This window comes from Emiliania huxleyi (assembly GCF_000372725.1).
Source record: "Emiliania huxleyi CCMP1516 unplaced genomic scaffold EMIHUscaffold_7, whole genome shotgun sequence".
NCBI classification, from domain to species: Eukaryota; Haptophyta; order Isochrysidales; family Noelaerhabdaceae; genus Emiliania; species Emiliania huxleyi.
In genome coordinates, this window is record NW_005196756.1 from 599680 (window position 1) to 614952 (window position 15273).

General features: G+C 66.3%; 5 protein-coding genes across 5 annotated transcripts; 2 read left to right on the forward strand and 3 right to left on the reverse strand.

Moving 5' to 3' along the window:
* Positions 1-1010: 1010 nt before the first annotated feature.
* Positions 1011-1798, reverse strand: EMIHUDRAFT_197902 (hypothetical protein; the record flags this gene model as incomplete). The annotated part of the gene is made up of 3 exons (XM_005761834.1): positions 1011-1365; positions 1394-1510; positions 1674-1798. The coding sequence occupies 3 exons, from the start codon at positions 1796-1798 to the stop codon at positions 1011-1013; spliced, it is 597 nt and encodes a 198-aa protein (XP_005761891.1).
* Positions 1799-2094: 296 nt separating this feature from the next.
* Positions 2095-7747, reverse strand: EMIHUDRAFT_96733 (hypothetical protein; the record flags this gene model as incomplete). Its single annotated transcript, XM_005761835.1, has 3 exons — positions 2095-2647; positions 4769-5714; positions 7498-7747. The coding sequence occupies 3 exons, from the start codon at positions 7745-7747 to the stop codon at positions 2095-2097; spliced, it is 1749 nt and encodes a 582-aa protein (XP_005761892.1).
* Positions 7748-8585: 838 nt separating this feature from the next.
* EMIHUDRAFT_197905 (hypothetical protein) lies at positions 8586-10159 on the forward strand (the record flags this gene model as incomplete). The annotated part of the gene is made up of 3 exons (XM_005761836.1): positions 8586-9821; positions 10040-10069; positions 10151-10159. 3 exons carry the CDS (start codon positions 8586-8588, stop codon positions 10157-10159), a joined length of 1275 nt encoding a protein of 424 aa, XP_005761893.1.
* Positions 10160-10244: 85 nt separating this feature from the next.
* EMIHUDRAFT_197906 (hypothetical protein) lies at positions 10245-11804 on the forward strand (the record flags this gene model as incomplete). Its single annotated transcript, XM_005761837.1, has 3 exons — positions 10245-10322; positions 11183-11468; positions 11551-11804. 3 exons carry the CDS (start codon positions 10245-10247, stop codon positions 11802-11804), a joined length of 618 nt encoding a protein of 205 aa, XP_005761894.1.
* A 191-nt stretch (positions 11805-11995) lies between these two features.
* Positions 11996-14825, reverse strand: EMIHUDRAFT_461749 (hypothetical protein; the record flags this gene model as incomplete). The annotated part of the gene is made up of 3 exons (XM_005761838.1): positions 11996-12864; positions 13763-13879; positions 14334-14825. 3 exons carry the CDS (start codon positions 14823-14825, stop codon positions 12016-12018), a joined length of 1458 nt encoding a protein of 485 aa, XP_005761895.1. The 3' UTR covers positions 11996-12015.
* Between the last annotated feature and the right edge of the window lie 448 nt (positions 14826-15273).

Here is a 15273-nt window from a genome sequence, read left to right on the forward strand (position 1 = left end):
GGAACGGCACCACAATACTGGGGGGCTTACCCGGTTCACGGGGACGATAGAAAGGACCCTTTCACTCCCAATAAAATGACAAATAAACGCCGCGAAGAAAGAGCGGAAAATTCGGGGCAACCAGCCAGAAAGCAGAACGGAGAAAAAATCATCGCATCGAACAACAAGGGGGGGGAAAGGGGGAGGGGCCCCATCTATCCCCCATCTTTCCCCCGTACCAGGCGCCCCAAGGGCTGCCTGCTCTACGGCCCGCCCGGCACCGGCAAGACGCTGCTCGCGCGCGCCGTCTCCAACAACATCGACGCCGCCTTCCTCAAGGTCGTCGCGTCGGCGATTGTCGACAAGTACATCGGCGAGTCGGCGCGGCTGGTCCGCGAGATGTTTGGCTACGCGCGCGACCACGAGCCCTGCATCATCTTCATGGACGAGATCGACGCCATCGGAGGGCGGCGCTTCTCGGAGGGGACTTCGGCCGACCGCGAGATCCAGCGCACTCAACCCAGCTGGACGGCTTCGACGGCCTGGGTAAGGTCAAGATGATCTGCGCGACCAACCGGCCTGACGTGCTCGACCCGGCGCTGATGCGGCCGGGCCGGCTTGACCGCAACCAAGATCGAGATCCCGCTGCCAGGCGAGTCGGCGCCCATCACCAAGAAGGGCGACATCGACTACGAGTCCGTCGTCAAGCTTGCGGACGGCTTCAACGCCGCCGACTTGCGCAACGTCTGCACCGAGGCGGGCATGTTTGCGATCCGCGGGGAGCGTGACTATGCGGTGGAGGAGGACTTTATGAAGGCGGTGCGCAAGGTGGGCGAGAGAACAAGAAGCTGGAGGGCAAGCTCGAGTACTCGAAGCAGGGCTGGTGGACTAACGTTAACACACCTCAGGGGCAGCACTGACTACAGATCGTGTCAACACTTGGCGCAAAGGTCGGTGTTAACACAGTTGAACGGCAGTCCCAAAACAAGCGTTAACACAGCCGTTAATACGGTGTTGACACACGCACCTCTCTAGAGGCAGTCCTCCGCCTTGTGCTCATACTTGATGGGGGCGGCGGCCGGGTGGGCCTGGCGCCCGCGCTTGCTGCCCTTTACGAGCTCGTGAAACTCCTTGAGGATCTCCTGCACCGGCACCTCCCACGCCTTCATGTTCCGCTCGTGGTAGTGCCAAAACATCAGGTTCGCCAGGTTGCGCTGGCCGAGGCAAGAGCGCTCGGACGTCTTGATGTCGTTCATCAGGGAGAAGATGCGCTCCGCCTCCGACGTGTCGAGTGGGATCAGCAGCATGATGGCGACGAGGCGGAGCGCAGACATGTACTCCCCCGAAAAGGTGACGAGCATGTGCGACCACAGCGACTTGAACGGCCTCGTCCTTGTCGCACTCGGCCTCGAACCAGGCCTCCTTCTTGCCGGCACAAGGCTTCCACCGGCCCGCTGGCTCGCCGTTGCCGTTCATCGTGCTGCGGTCAGCCTCAGAAACGCTCGCCGCAGTTGGCGCGTCGGTGGCAACGCTCCGCGGGAAACGAGCTGCTTTTGGTAAAACGGAGAAACGCGTTCGAGGTGGGGGCGCGCCTCCTTACGGTTACGGACGGCGGGTCAACACCTCCCGAGGGGCGGTGTTAACACGTTTGAACACCTCTACGGCTGTGGTGTTAACCGTTAACGTTTGAACACCGTGTTAACGTTAGTCCACCAGCCCTGGAAGGTCTGAGCGCGCCAGAGCCGCCAGAGCCGCGGTCGTCCACGACGGACGACGCACCGGAGACCCGAGAGCGTGCGCTCTCGCCGATCTCGTACATGGCTCACAACAGTAATTGTTTTTTCACGTGTATTGCAACATAGCTTCTCACTGAATAAAGCCGTACGCAACCCTCGCTCCTCGCTGGCCGGTGCGCGGTGGGGGCCAGTGCCGGCCTGGGAGTGAGGTTGGCGCGCGGCCGTTGCCAACTGCACTCCAAGTGCTCCAAGTGCCGCGCCTGGCACAATCATTGAGAACAATCGCCGGAGCAATCGCCGGCTCACTCGGGAATATCAATAGAGTATGGGAAGTGATGAGATTTCTCACCGCATTCTTTTACTTCACTTGCGCCAGCCCTCACACGAGGCGGATGCGCGAGGAGTCAATCCACAGCAGCACCGGCTCTCGGCAGTAGGGACAAGCGGGCATCCTCTCGGAGCAAGGGCCACATGCGCACTGATGTCCGCACGGCATCGCGGCGTGCGACTTTGGCCGCGCGAAGCAGATGATACAAGTCGTCTCGCCTCCGAGGGTCGACTCGGGCACGGCCGGGCGTCCCGTGTCGAAGCGGGCGTCGGCGAGCGAGACGATGGCGGGCGGCGGCGGCTCACCTGGGGGAGGCGCGGCCTCGGACGCCGCGTACGCCTCGGACTCAGGAGCCTGCTCCTCCGCCTCGCGCCGCGTCGCCTCCAGCCTCGCACTCTCCTCGAGCGCCGCCGCCAGCGCCGCCTCCTCCTCCGCCGCCTCCTCTGCCGGCGCCTCGGTCTCTTGCGACGGCCCAGCGCCGCCCCCGCCGCCCTTCTTCTTGCCCTTCTTCTTGCCCTTCTTCTTCTCCTTGGCGCACTTCTCCGACTCCTCCTCCGCCAGCAGCGCCGCCGCAGCCTCCTCGGCCGCCCTCTCGGCCTCCACCCTTTCTGCCGCCGCCCTCTCGGCCACTGCCCTCTCCACCCTCGCCTCAATCTCCGCTCTCTTCGCCTCCCTCGCCGCCGCCTCAAAGGCGCGCTCGCACTCGCTGTGGCCCTTCTCCTTGGCCCACTGCAGCGCCGTACGCCCGCCCGAGGTGTGTGGTGTGCGCGCCGCCGTGTCTGCGCCCGCCCGCAGCAGGCAGAGCACGACGGCGGGGTGGCCCTCCTGGCACGCAACGTGCAGCGGCGTGAAGCCGCGGCCCGTGGCTTGGTTGACCGCCGCGCCAGCCTCGAGGAGCAGTAGGACGCACTCGATGCGGCCCTGCTGGCACGCGATGAACAGCGGCGTGGCGCCGCCGTCCTTGGCTTGGTTGACCGCCGCGTCAGCCTCGAGAAGCAGCCGTGCGACGTCGAGGTGGCCCTTCTCGCACGCCATGTACAGCGGCGTGATGCCGTTGTTCTTGGCTTGGTCGACCACCGCGCTGGCCTTGAGGAGCAGCTGAGCGCACTCGAGGTGACCTTTATGGCACGCGACGATCAGCGGCGTGAAGCCGTCAACGTCTGCTTGGTTCACCGTAGCGCCGGCGGCGATCATCAGACGGACGCAATCAATCTGGCCAGCCAGGCTCGCAGCGCTCAGTGGCGTGGTGCCGTCATCCTTGGCTTGGTCGACCGCCGCGCCGGCCTCGAGAAGCAGCCGTGCGACGTCGAGGTGGCCCTTCTCGCACGCCCTGTACAGCGGCGTGGTGCCGTCCCTGGCTTGGTCGACCGACGCGCGGGTGCCGAGGAGCAGCCGCACGCACTCGAGGTGGCCCTTGTAACACGCGACGTACAGCGGCGTGACACCATCGTCCCTGGCTTGGTTGACCGCCGCGCCAGCCTCGAGGAGCAGCCGGAGGACGTCGACGTGGCCATTCTCGCACGCCATGTACAGCGGCGTGGTGCCGTTGTTCTTGGCTTTGTCGACCACCGCGCTGGCCTTGAGGAGCAGCTGGGCGCACTCGAGGTGACCCTCCTGGCACGCGACGACCAGCGGCGTGAAGCCGTCAGCGTCTGCTTGATTCACCGCAGCGCCGGCAGCGAGCATCAGACGGACGCAATCAATCTGGCCAGCCAGGCTCGCAGCGCTCAGTGGCGTGGTGCCGTCATCCTTGGCTTGGTCGACCGCCGCGCCGGCCTCGAGGATCAGCTGGACGCACTCGAGGTGACCCTTATGGCACGCGATGTACCCCGCCCAGAAGGCCTTCGAGTGCGCCGTTTGCAAGCAGCATAAGCCGGCCGGCACACCCTGCGTCGGCCACTGCAACCACAACCGAGCGCCATTGCAGACGGGACTCCAGTCTGGGACCGTACCTGTGCAGGAGATTGCACCGCACGTTACATATCGCCGCCGCCAGTGCAGCCCGCCGGCCCGCACGCCGCCGCCTCGTCTTCCGCTGGTCTCCCGACGCCTATGATGGTGCCGGCCCCGCCGTCGTCGAGCAATGCCGCAGGGGCTGGGTGGGCTCAAGGAGGATCGCAGCCGGCTGCGATCGCAACCGTGTTGCCAGCTGAAGCGGTGTCGCTCGGTGCGCTGTCGAACCCCGCATCGCAGCAGGCCATGTCTGCGACGGGTTTCGATGGTGTGACTGCACCAGACGGCTGCACCCGCACAGTCGAGAGCGGAGCAGGAGGCAAAGTACATGCAAACGGCGCAGTCCATTGGCTTGCCAGATAGCTCTACTGAGGCGCAACGGCTGCTAGCCATCTCCAACTTTGACCTCGACAAGGCGACCGAGAACCTGATGGTCGCGTATGTAGGGGTGGGAGGGAGCTGCGCCCGTTCCAAGGGCCAGACGCAACCCGGCGGCGGATATCATTCATTTCACGCGGCCTGCGCATCCGCCATGCCTCACGAGCGACGGTGCACGACGCGGGGCTGAGGCCCTCTTCATCCACGCAGTGCGTCCCGTCATGCCGCAGCCGCAGAATGATGGCTCGCTCCAGGGCGGAAATCTGGAGGTGTTTGAGTCACTGCTCAATGACCCGGTGGTGCTCTCGCCGCCTCGCGCCGAGACCTTTGTGCGACGACACATCAAGCCGGCCGACGGCATGTGGACGCAAGAGGCGATGGAAGCGGCGCGCACCGTCTTTGCTTGGCGGCGGTCGGGCTGAAATTCATCATCTTCAACCCGATCGTGACCCACCGGGCCGTCACCGCCACCGTCGCCTCCCCCTCCGCCACCTCCGTCGCCGCCGCCACCGTCGCCACCGCCGCCGCCGCCGCCATCGCCGCCGCCGCCGCCATCGCCGCCGCCACCGCCACCATCGCCGCCCCCTCCGCCACCGCCATCGCCGCCCCCATCACCTCCACCATCGCCACCGCCGCCCTCTCCGCCACCATCACCGCCGCCATCGTCACCGCCCCCCTCCCCTCCTCCGCCGTCGCCACCACCACCGTCGCCCCCCCCACCCTCTCCTCCTCCACCCTCGCCGCCTCACCGCCGCCGCCCTCACCGCCGCGCCCCAGCCCGCCGCCACCATCGCCCCTGCCGCCGTCGCCACCTCCTTCGCCGCCTCCCAGCCCGCCTCCGCCATCGCCCCCGCCCCCATCACCGCCGCCCCCCAGCCTGCCGCCGCCCTCACCACCGCCGCCCTCGCCGCCGCCCCCGAGCCCACTGCCGCCCTCGCCGCCGCCGCCCTCACCTCCTCCCCCGAGCTCACCACCGCCGCCGCCGTCTCCGCCGCCCTTCCCGCCGCCGTCACCACCACCTCCGAGGCCGCCGCCTTCCCCGCCGCCCTCCCCACCACCACCCTTGCCGCCGCCACCGAGTCCGCCTCCGCCAGCGCCGCCGCCACCGTCTCCACCGCCCTCGCCGCCGCCTCCGCCTAGCCCTCCACCCTCACCACCGCCATCGCCGCCACCGCCGTCGCCGTCGCCGCCGCCGCCGCCGCCGTCCCCGCCGCCGCCCTCGCCGCCTCCGCCGCCGCCGTCCTCACCACCGCCGCCCTCGCCGCCGCCCCCACCCCCACCCTCGCCACCACCATCACCACCACGGCCTTCCCCGCCACCTCCATCCTCGCCAAGAAAGCCTCGCGGACAGAGCGAACGGCGAACGCGCGAGCGTTATGAGCTCCGGAGAGTCAGGAGGCAAAACCGAATACAGTGCCCAAATGACAGACTCAATACTGGCCCTAAAATCCGCCAGCCTGCTGTCTGCTGCCTCTACTCCCAGCCCGACGCCCTGGTCCCGTGCGAGAGCTTCAGGGATCCACACGGGGCCACACACCGGGGCCGTCTAAGTCGATTTGTACCCGGATTTTGAAGATTGTGGCAAAACCGCGGAGTCGAAAAATGCGTTTAATTTGCGCGCCTGCTGTCCGCCGCCTCCGGCGGCGCTCCGCGCCGCTCCGCGGCGCCTGCAGGCGCCTACGGCGCCTGAAGGCGCCTCCAGCGCCTGCGGCGCTGCCGCTACGCGGCAGCTCTTGCGCCTACGGCGCAGGGCGCCTGCGGCGCCCACCCCCCCCCGGGAGCCCCCCTCCAGCCGCGGAGGGACGGGGGTGCTCTCGCGGGGGGTCCCTCCAGTCAAGGGGGTCTGGGGCGCAGCCCCAGGAAGCCCGCCGCAGGCGCCGATTTTTTGGGGCTTTTTTGACTGATTTTCATGAGGTGTTGCTACTATTTTGGGACCAGTTGAAGCCTAAAAATGGCTACAAATACAGTCACAGCAGCTGCTCGTCATGAGCTGCTACTGTGTGGCAGAGCCCAGAGAGAGGGCTTTCAGGAGCACTATTCAGTATGATCCAGCTCAACGCTGCGGAGTAGTAAGACTGTTCCGTTACCGTGAGCGGCCGGCGGCCGGCGGCGGCCGGTGCGGCACGCGGAGCACTCCGTGAGCGGTGACGGGTGCGGACGAGCGAATTAGAGGTCCCTTTTAGTGAGAGATAGGCAGTCCTAGTCTCTAACAACACATCTTCCACAGATAGCGACCTCTCATTCGCTCGTCCGCGCCCGTCACTGCTAGTCGGGGCACTCCCGGCGTACGGCCCGGTCCCGGTCGTCACTCCGGTTGCTCGTGTTCACACCGTCAGAACTCAGCTCCGCTAAGGATCCAGCGTCTGAGACTTGGGCATCTTACACAACTTTTGTAGTAGAGCACAATGGCACCCTTGGATCAAGTGGATCACTTCATTAATAAACCGTAATAGAGGTCCCCGTTTTCGGCCGCCGCGGCCGGAGAGCACCCCCGTCGCCCCCGGGGGCCCGTCGACCCCCCAGGGGCGGCCGCAGCGAACCGCTGAAGCCGAGTGTTGTGAAGATTACTATTACAACCTCCCTCGTTTCTTTTTTTCGTGTTTCTCTACAGCAAAAACAACCAAACTCCCTCTCGTTTCCTCTCTCTCTCTAGTTATCGTGGAAACTCCCCGTGGAAATCGTCAATGTTTTGGGCACTGAGCTGAGAACTGAGTCTGCGGCTGGTGTGGGCCCAAAATCAGCCGAACCGGCAAAATACCCCGGGTGTGTTGCGGGTAGCGCGGCTCGTCATCCTCCGCCTCGAGGGCGTCCGCCAGCGCGCTGCGCCGCACACCCCGGCGCACAGGAGGCGGCGCCGGCCGCACCTCGGCCGCCTCGGCGTCGCCCGCGGCACGGGCGCCATGCTCGCCGTCCGCGCGGTCCATCGCCGCATCCCCATCCCCGTCTGTGGCAGCGCCGCCTGCGCCCGCGCCGGCCTGCTCTGTGACGGCGCGCCACCGCTCGTCGTCCAGCATGTGCCACCACCGCCGATCCGTAGCCGTCGTACTCGACCTCGTGCACGATCCGTCCGTCTCCGTCCTCCTCCCGCGCCATGACGGTCGCAGGGTACGAACCACCGCTCACTGTCGCAGAAGATCTCGAGGCGCGATCCGGTGGACAGGACAGTGTTCTTGTCGAGCGCCGCCCTGGCATCCTCGCGCTTTCGCTTCCGCCGCTTCGCCTTCGTCTCCTTGCTGCGCAGCAGGGTGTAGTTCGGGCCCACCTCCGCCACGCTGTCCAGCACGTGGACGGCGCTCGCCATCTCGACCGCGTCGTCCTCCGGCGGAAGCTCCGCGTCGCCCGCGGCCGCCTCCCGAGCGCGCTCGTCGCGCATCCGTTCGTGGTGGGCCTGCCGACGCGCCACGCTGGCGCCCGTGTGCCTCGCCGCCGCGTCCGGCGACGCGGCATCGATGCTGTCCGCCCGAGCGTGACTCGCCACTCCACGACTCCACGACCCTCCACGACCGCCGAAAAGTTCTCCCACTCGCGCCCTCCCCAAACCGAGTCCTCTCTACAGTTACATACATATTCGACCTGAGCATCGGTTCCACCGCACCAGTTGGGGCGCAGGGCTCTGCCGGCGGCGAGCGCAATTCGCCATCCGCGCACGCGGCCTCTGGCGGTGGCGTCGGCTCCGAGCCTGGGCAAGAGCTCATGGGCGAAAGTTGCTCGCGCTGCCCAGTTCCGCCGAGAGCCCAAAAAAATTCCGCACTCGCGGTTCCTCCAACACGCGGTTCCTCCAACACGGACCGCGTGTATGGGGCAGCGTCGGCGAAAGCCTCCTCCTTTGTCGTCAACCACACGCAGCAGGTCTCCATGGCGGCGGTGGCGGGCGACGCTTGGAGCAGTAGTGTAAAATTCTCTGTGTTAGTGCCAGTGCGCGCCAGTCCCGTGCCCAGTGTTGTGCGAGGGAGCACTTGGAGCACTTGGAGTGCAGTCATTAGCCTCACATCCAGGGCCGGGGAGCTAAGGAGCGCACCCAGCGGGCCGGATGATCGGGATCGGGTTGCGGGCAAGAGAGCCCTAGCCCCGGGGGTGCGCGTTCGCAGGGCAAGAGATGGGTAAAATTCTCTTCTCGCGGCGCGGTAGGCGGCTCCCGTGGTGTACCTGTGTTAGTGCCAGTGCGCGCCAGTCCCGTGCCCAGTGTCGTGCGACACCAAACGTCAATCACCATGCTTGCGATTCTCGCCCTCGCGGGCGTCGCAGTGCCTGGCCCGCGCACGGCACACCTCGGTGCAACCACGACGCTCGCGCCGCCGCGCTCGCGGATCGCTGCTGCCGTGCGAAGAAACGGCAGCAGCCTTCCGGCGGGCGGCGCAGTCTGGCCGACGGCGATCTACTGGGCGATGTTGCAGGTTGGCACGCCGCCGCGAAGCTTCCCAGCGGCCATCGATTCGGGGTCGGGCGATCTCGACATCGCCGCCCTTGGCTGTGATGGCTGCGTCACCGCGCCACCCAATAATCAGTACGATCACGCGGCGTCATCGACGTCCAAGCCGGCGTTCCCATTCGTCTTTCGCAACACCTACGAGACGTGCGATCTCAAGCACCCCACCAAGCCGTGCTCGATCGGAGGCAAGCTGTACACGGACGTGGTGTCGATGGGCGGCCTCGGACCAGTCCCGGTCAAGCTCGGCGCCATCGAGAGCCAGGACACTAACTTCGACCAGTTTGCGCAGATCGACGGCGTGGTCGGCTTCACAAGTGGCGGCAGCGAGGACGTCTTCTCTCAGCTCGTCGCCGCCAAGGCGTGCGACAACATCTGGTCCATTTGCATGCACCGCGGCTCAAAGTCGAACGGCACCCTCACCCTCGGCGGCGTCGACTCTCGCCTGTCCGACGGACCAATGGTCTACGTGCCCGACGTCGGCCGGGGCTTTCGTGCGGTCCAGGTCGCCTCTTTCACGCTGGTGAAGAACACCTCGTCCGCCGCCGTCGCCGCGGGCACCGCTGTGCTGCCCGTCACGCTGCCCGTGCAGAGGAGCGCGATCCTCGACACTGGGACCAACGTGCTGCTGCTGCCGCCCGAGCTGCTCTCGCGCCTCGGCGAGGCGATGTGCGCCGACGCGAGCCTCGCCCACTGCCGCACGCTGTGGGGCGACCCGCTCTCGAGCAGCAGCTGCGTCGCGCTCAGCGAGGACGAGGTGGATGCGTACCCGTCCCTGCGGATGCAGCTCGACGGGACGGCCCTAGAAATGAGCGGTCGCGACTACCTGCTCCGGGGCTCGCCCCTCGCCTCGCACGGCGGCGAGTACTGCCTCGGCATCCGCTCCGGCGGGGAGCTCTTCATCATCGGCGACACGACGATGCGCAACTACCTCCTCGCGTTCGACCTCGGTGGTCGGCGTGTCGGGTGGGCACCAGTCAATCGCAAGCGGGGCGGCTGCGGCTCGGTCGACGAGGGCGAGGTGCCGGCAAAGCACGCGGTGGAAACGAGGGCGGAAATGCGGTGAAAGTCTCTCCACGAACCAATCTGGTGGGAGTAAATAAATTGGGAGAGGGATGGAGAACGCATAGGCACCTACGAGCCATAGTAAAGAAAGAAAGAAAGAAAGAAAAGACCACCCAAACGAGGGATGGGGGAGGAGGACAGGGGGACAGGTGGGGCGGCGGCTCTCCTGACAAGGGACACGACAGGCTCGCAGAGCGGTGCACGGTGGACTCACTCCACTGGCGGTCTCATCTCATTCTAGCGACCTGCCTCCAGCTTCTCGCTGGCAGTCTCTCGCTACCACAGGCACACTAGGCCTAGTAGTCCACCCGGGAAACAGATATTTTTCTTCTTCGCTGAGAATTTCGGCGTCTGAGAGTGCCCCCCCCCGTACAGCGGCATGAGCGGCGGCCCACTTGCCGAGTGGGAGGCGTACATGAGGTGGCTCGACGCGCCGGTGGCGGAGGGCGAGGACGAGGTGATCAGCCAAACCCCCCTCGGCCTCGCCGAGCTGGCCGAGGGCGACCTGACCTATCTGCGCGCCGTCCTCTCCGGGCAGGGGACGAGCGGCACGTCGCTCGCGGCAGGCTCGACGCGCGGCACGAAACCGAGCAGCAGGACACGCTGCTGACCTGGGCCGCTCGTCACGGGCAAGCCGAGGCGGTGCGGCTACTGCTCGAGGGCGGCGCGAGCGTGGGGGCGACAACTGGCGGCGGCGGCCCTGTGCTGTACGGCGGCGGCCACGCCTGGCCAGGCTGCCCACCGCTGTACCTCGCGTGCGAGAACAACCACGTCAAGATCGCCCGGCTGCTTCTCGAGGCTGGCGCGGCGGTCAACCAAGCAGGCTCTGACGGACTCACGCCGCTGTCCAGGGCATGCCAGGAGGGCCATCTCGAGTGCGCCCAGCTGCTTATCGAGGCCAGCGCGGCGATCGGCCAAGCTGCGGACGGTGGCTGGACACCGCTGTACGCGGCGTGCTGCAAGGGCCACCTCGAGATCGCCCGGCTGCTCCTCGAGACCAGCAGCGCGGCGATCGACCAAGCCACGCGGGATGGCATCACGCCGCTGCTCATCGCGTGCATCCAGGGCCACCTCGAGGTCGCCAAGCTCCTCTCCTCCTACGGCGCCTCCCGGCACGCCTATCAGCTGGGCACGCCCGAGGAGGTTGCTTTGGGCTCTTACGGCGGAGGCTTTCCTGTTCGCAAACACGCCGACCTCGCCGCCTGGCTGGTCGCCAGCCGCGGCTGGACGCCGCTCCAGCACCTCGAGGCGTGCCCGAGACTAGCGACCGAAAGCGTGAGTGCATTGTCCTCACGCTCACTGTCCCTCTTCCCGCAGGCGCTCACCGTCGACCGGGCGCGGGCGCTGCTGCGCGGCGGCGCGAACTCTTCGGCCGGCGAGCCGTCGGCCCTCGAGCGGGCGCGCGTCCTCTGCTCGTGGGGCGAGTCGGATCCGACAGCTGCGGCCGTTGGCTCCACTGTCGCGATCCACTCTCTCGTCTCGCGGCCGTCGATGAATGGCAAGGTCGGCGTCGTCGTCTCAGCGAACGTTTCGACGGGCCGTTTCGGCGTGCGCGTAGCGGGCGAGGCCAAGGCGCCCTCGCGCTCAGGCGCGCATTGCAATGGTCTCTCCCCCCCTCGCCGGATCCTCGCTTTGGACATCCCCCATGCCTCTCCCCTCCCTCAGGCCGGCCAACCTGCAGCCAGCGGCCGAGGCGGTGGAGGTGGGAAGGCTCATCCTCAAGGCGGCGGAGTGGTCGCCGCAGTCGCACGAGCTCTTCCCGGAGCCGGCTCGCAAGTGGGCGGTGGCAGTGATGCGGCTGGGCTACCTGATCGCGTGGGACGAGGAGCGCTTCGACGGCGAGGGGGCGGCGCCGGGGCTGGTGGAGCTCTGGCGCGGATTTGTGCTGCCAAGGGTGGTGGCGCGGGCCGCTGCCGCAGACGCACTGCGTTCCCCATGAAGCATGACGATACAGCAGCGTGTCTGCGGCAGCTGCCTGGGGTGGTGGCTGTGCTGGCTGGTGCGTCCCTCCGGACCCTCGGCTCGGGGCCTCGGCCCGGCTTTTCCTCACGTGAATCGCGCCATGAGATGTCTCAAGTTTCGAAACACGTCTTTGTGGATCTGAGAGTGTGCGCTAGTGACGACACGAGTACACATAAACAAAACCTGTTTCACTTAAACTCCACCACAAACTGCACAAACGTCTGCTCACCAACGTTGCGGACGCCGTGGCTGCTGAGCTGGTCGTGGGCCACAAAAGTCACCTGCCCCTCCTCCTGGTAGGCCGGCTCGCCCACCGCCCCGCCGTCGGGCGCGAGGGCCTGCGTTAGGCTCGCCTCCAGGTTGACAAAGGCGTACGGCCGCGTGTGCGTGTGGTACCTGCGTTGTGTCCCTGCGTTGTGATCGAACGGGCCACGAGTGCAGCGAGTGCCGCTGCATGCAGCTGGACACGATGGGGCACGTGTCCTCTCGAGTACAGCACTCGTCCGTATACAGACGGCCCCGCCTCCCGCATCTAGCGTGTGGTACGCGCACGCCTCGCCCGGCGTCAGCCGGAACTCCCAGATCGCCACCCGCTCGTCCTCGAGCAGCAGCCGCGTGCCGACGCCTGAGGAAAGGTCTCGGAAAGGTCTCGGAAAGGTCTCGGAAAGGTCTAGGAGAGGTCCAGGAAGCAGCCGCGTGCCGACGCGCGGCGCGGCGTCGCTGTGCGCGCGGCGCGGCGACAGCTCCTGCGGCAGCGTCAGCAGCAGCGCGCGCCCGCGGGGAAGGGCGGCGGCGGTGGCGGCGGCGGCGGCGGGGAGCGCCTCGAGCGGCGTCCCGGGCTCGTGGACCAGCCAATAGGCTTTGCCGCCGGCGTCGAGGGCCGCAGCGGCAGCGGGCTCTGCCGCGTCGGTGGCGATCTCGCCATACTTGCACTGCAAGCTGGGCAGGCGGGAGGGCTGCCGCTGCCGCTTCCGGAAGGCGACGCGGCGGATGGACCCGTCCGGCGAGAGCAGGTGGCCGATCGACTTGCACGAGGCCTAGGAATGGTCCAGGAGAGGTCTGAGGTCTAGGGAAAGTCTAGCAAGCGGCTGATCGATTTGCGCGCGTCCTGTAGTCTGACTACGCCGCCATGAAGGCGGGAATACGGTGTTGTGCGGTGTCGACAGTCTGACTACGCCACCGTCAGGGCGGGAGCACGGTGTTGTGCGGTGTATTCAGAGCGCCGTGTGAATACGAGGGGCTGCGAAGACAGTGAATACGGCTGCGGTCGAACACGGCGGAGTACGCGTCCTCTCGAGCGCCAGTTGGAAGACGAAGACCGGAGTGTGTTCCGCTTCTAGGGTCCGCCGCTCCTCGCCGAGATACGGGGAGATACGGGGAGATACGGGGAGATTTCTGCTTCTAGGGTCCGCCGCTCCTCGCCGAGGTACGGGAGATACGGGGAGATACGGGGAGATACGGGGAGATACGGGGAGATACGGGGAGATACGGGGAGATCCGGGGAGAGACGGGGAGATACGGGGAGATTTCTGCTTCTAGGGTCCGCCGCTCCTCGCCAACTACGCCGCCCTCGACCCAGACCACCCCGTCGCCCTCGCCCCGCACTGCGACCCAGCAGCGGCCTGATGTGTGGCAGCCTCTCTCTCTCCATCTCTCCATCTCTCCATCTCTCTGTCTCTCTGTCTGTCTGTCTCTGTCTGTCTCTGTCTGTCTCTGTCTGTCTCTCTCTCTCTCTCTCTCCCTCTCTCTCCCTCTCTCTCTGTGTGTGTGGGGTGTGTGTGTGTGTGCCAGTTGTTGTTGTCAGCATAGCGCAGCAGCAGCTCTGCATCTACCTAGCGGCCTGGGAGGAGCTGGCACCCCTCGGGCAGCGGGACCTCCTAGGAAAGGTCTCGGAAAGGTCTCGGAAAGGTCTCGGAAAGGTCTCGGAAAGGTCACCCCTCGGGTCTCCTCCTCCGCCGCGGCGGACGAGCAGAGGTCCCAGACCGCCCGCTGGCTCGCCCAGCCCGCTCCGCTGCCAGGAGGCACGCCCGTCAGTATGAGGTCGTCCCACGCCTGAGGAAAGGTCTCGGAAAGGTCTCGGAAAGGTCTAGGAAAGGTCGTCTTGTGTGTGTGTGTGTGTGTGTGAGTGTGAGTGTGTGAGTGTGTGAGTGTGTGAGTGTGTGAGTGTGTGAGTGTGTGTGAGTGTGTGTGTGTGTGTGTGTGTGTGTGTGTGTGTGTGTGTGTGTGCGTGCGTGCGTGCGTGCGTGCGTGCGTGCGTGCGTGCGTGCGTGCGTGCGTGCGTGCGTGCGTGCGTGCGTGCGTGCGTGCGTGCGTGCGTGCGTGCGTGCGTGCGTGCGTGCGTGCGTGCGTGCGTGCGTGTGTGTGTGTGTGGGTGCGTGCGTGCGTGCGTGCGTGCGTGCGTGCGTGTGCGTGTGTCTGTGTCTGTGTCTGTGTCTGTGTCTGTGTCTGTGTCTGTGTCTGTGTCTGTGAGTGAATGAGTGAGTCCTCGCATCTAGGCCTCCCGCACCCCGCCCAACGACTCGGCCGACGCCACGGCCTCTTGGCCGGAAAGCAGCTGCGTCGCGAGCGGCGGAGTGGCGCGGCGGCCCTCCACCGCCACGCTGACGCTGTGCAGCTCGCCTTCCTCGAGGCGGATGTCGATGCGGTGGCGCGACTCGTCCTGGCACAGGCAGAGGTGGACGCAGCCGCCGTCACAGCCGCCGCTCACGAGCGCCCACGAGCCGAAGGAAAAGAAGGTGGCGCCGCCGGCCGCACGGTTCAGATACAGGTCGTCCTCACCAAGGCCTCCGCACTCGCTGACGCCTTGCACCGCGCCGCCGCACGCTCGCATCACCTCTGACACGTGGTGAACGCTCTGTGTCGCCCGAGGCGGCCCGGACCCTGCCGGTGAGTGCCGAAAGACTGCACCTCGCCAAGTTCCGGTCGCGTGGTCGAGGAACGTAGAGAAGTCGGGGCCGGCGTGCCGTACGGCGAGCGGGGCCGCAGCGAGGAGGAGCATTTTGTGATTGTGAAGGAGCGGCGGCCCAAAGGGTGGGGGTATCTTTCTTTTACACTCCGAAATTTAAAAACCCGGTGCGAACTGGGCGTGCTAGCACTATCACAGGCACACCACCGGAGCCACCTAAGCGACTCCGTTAAGAAGAATGCAAGCCATTCTTTCTTATGCGGAATCGACCTTTTCCAGTACTGAAATGATCGAGAGGCACCCAGCGAGGTCTCGGGAAACCTTCAGGGGGGCGGGCACGTACCCGCAGAACGGACAAATGCACGAGCCAATGGAGGTCGAGGACGGCGAGAGCTGCACCGTGTGCATGAGCCGCCCTCGCAGCGTTCGAAACCAGCCATGGTGGAAGCGAAAGCACAGAGTACTACAGCTGACACCTCGGGCGTTCACGGTACATACACAGTCGGCACAAGCTTGTAATCGCTCCTCACTGGACGCGACT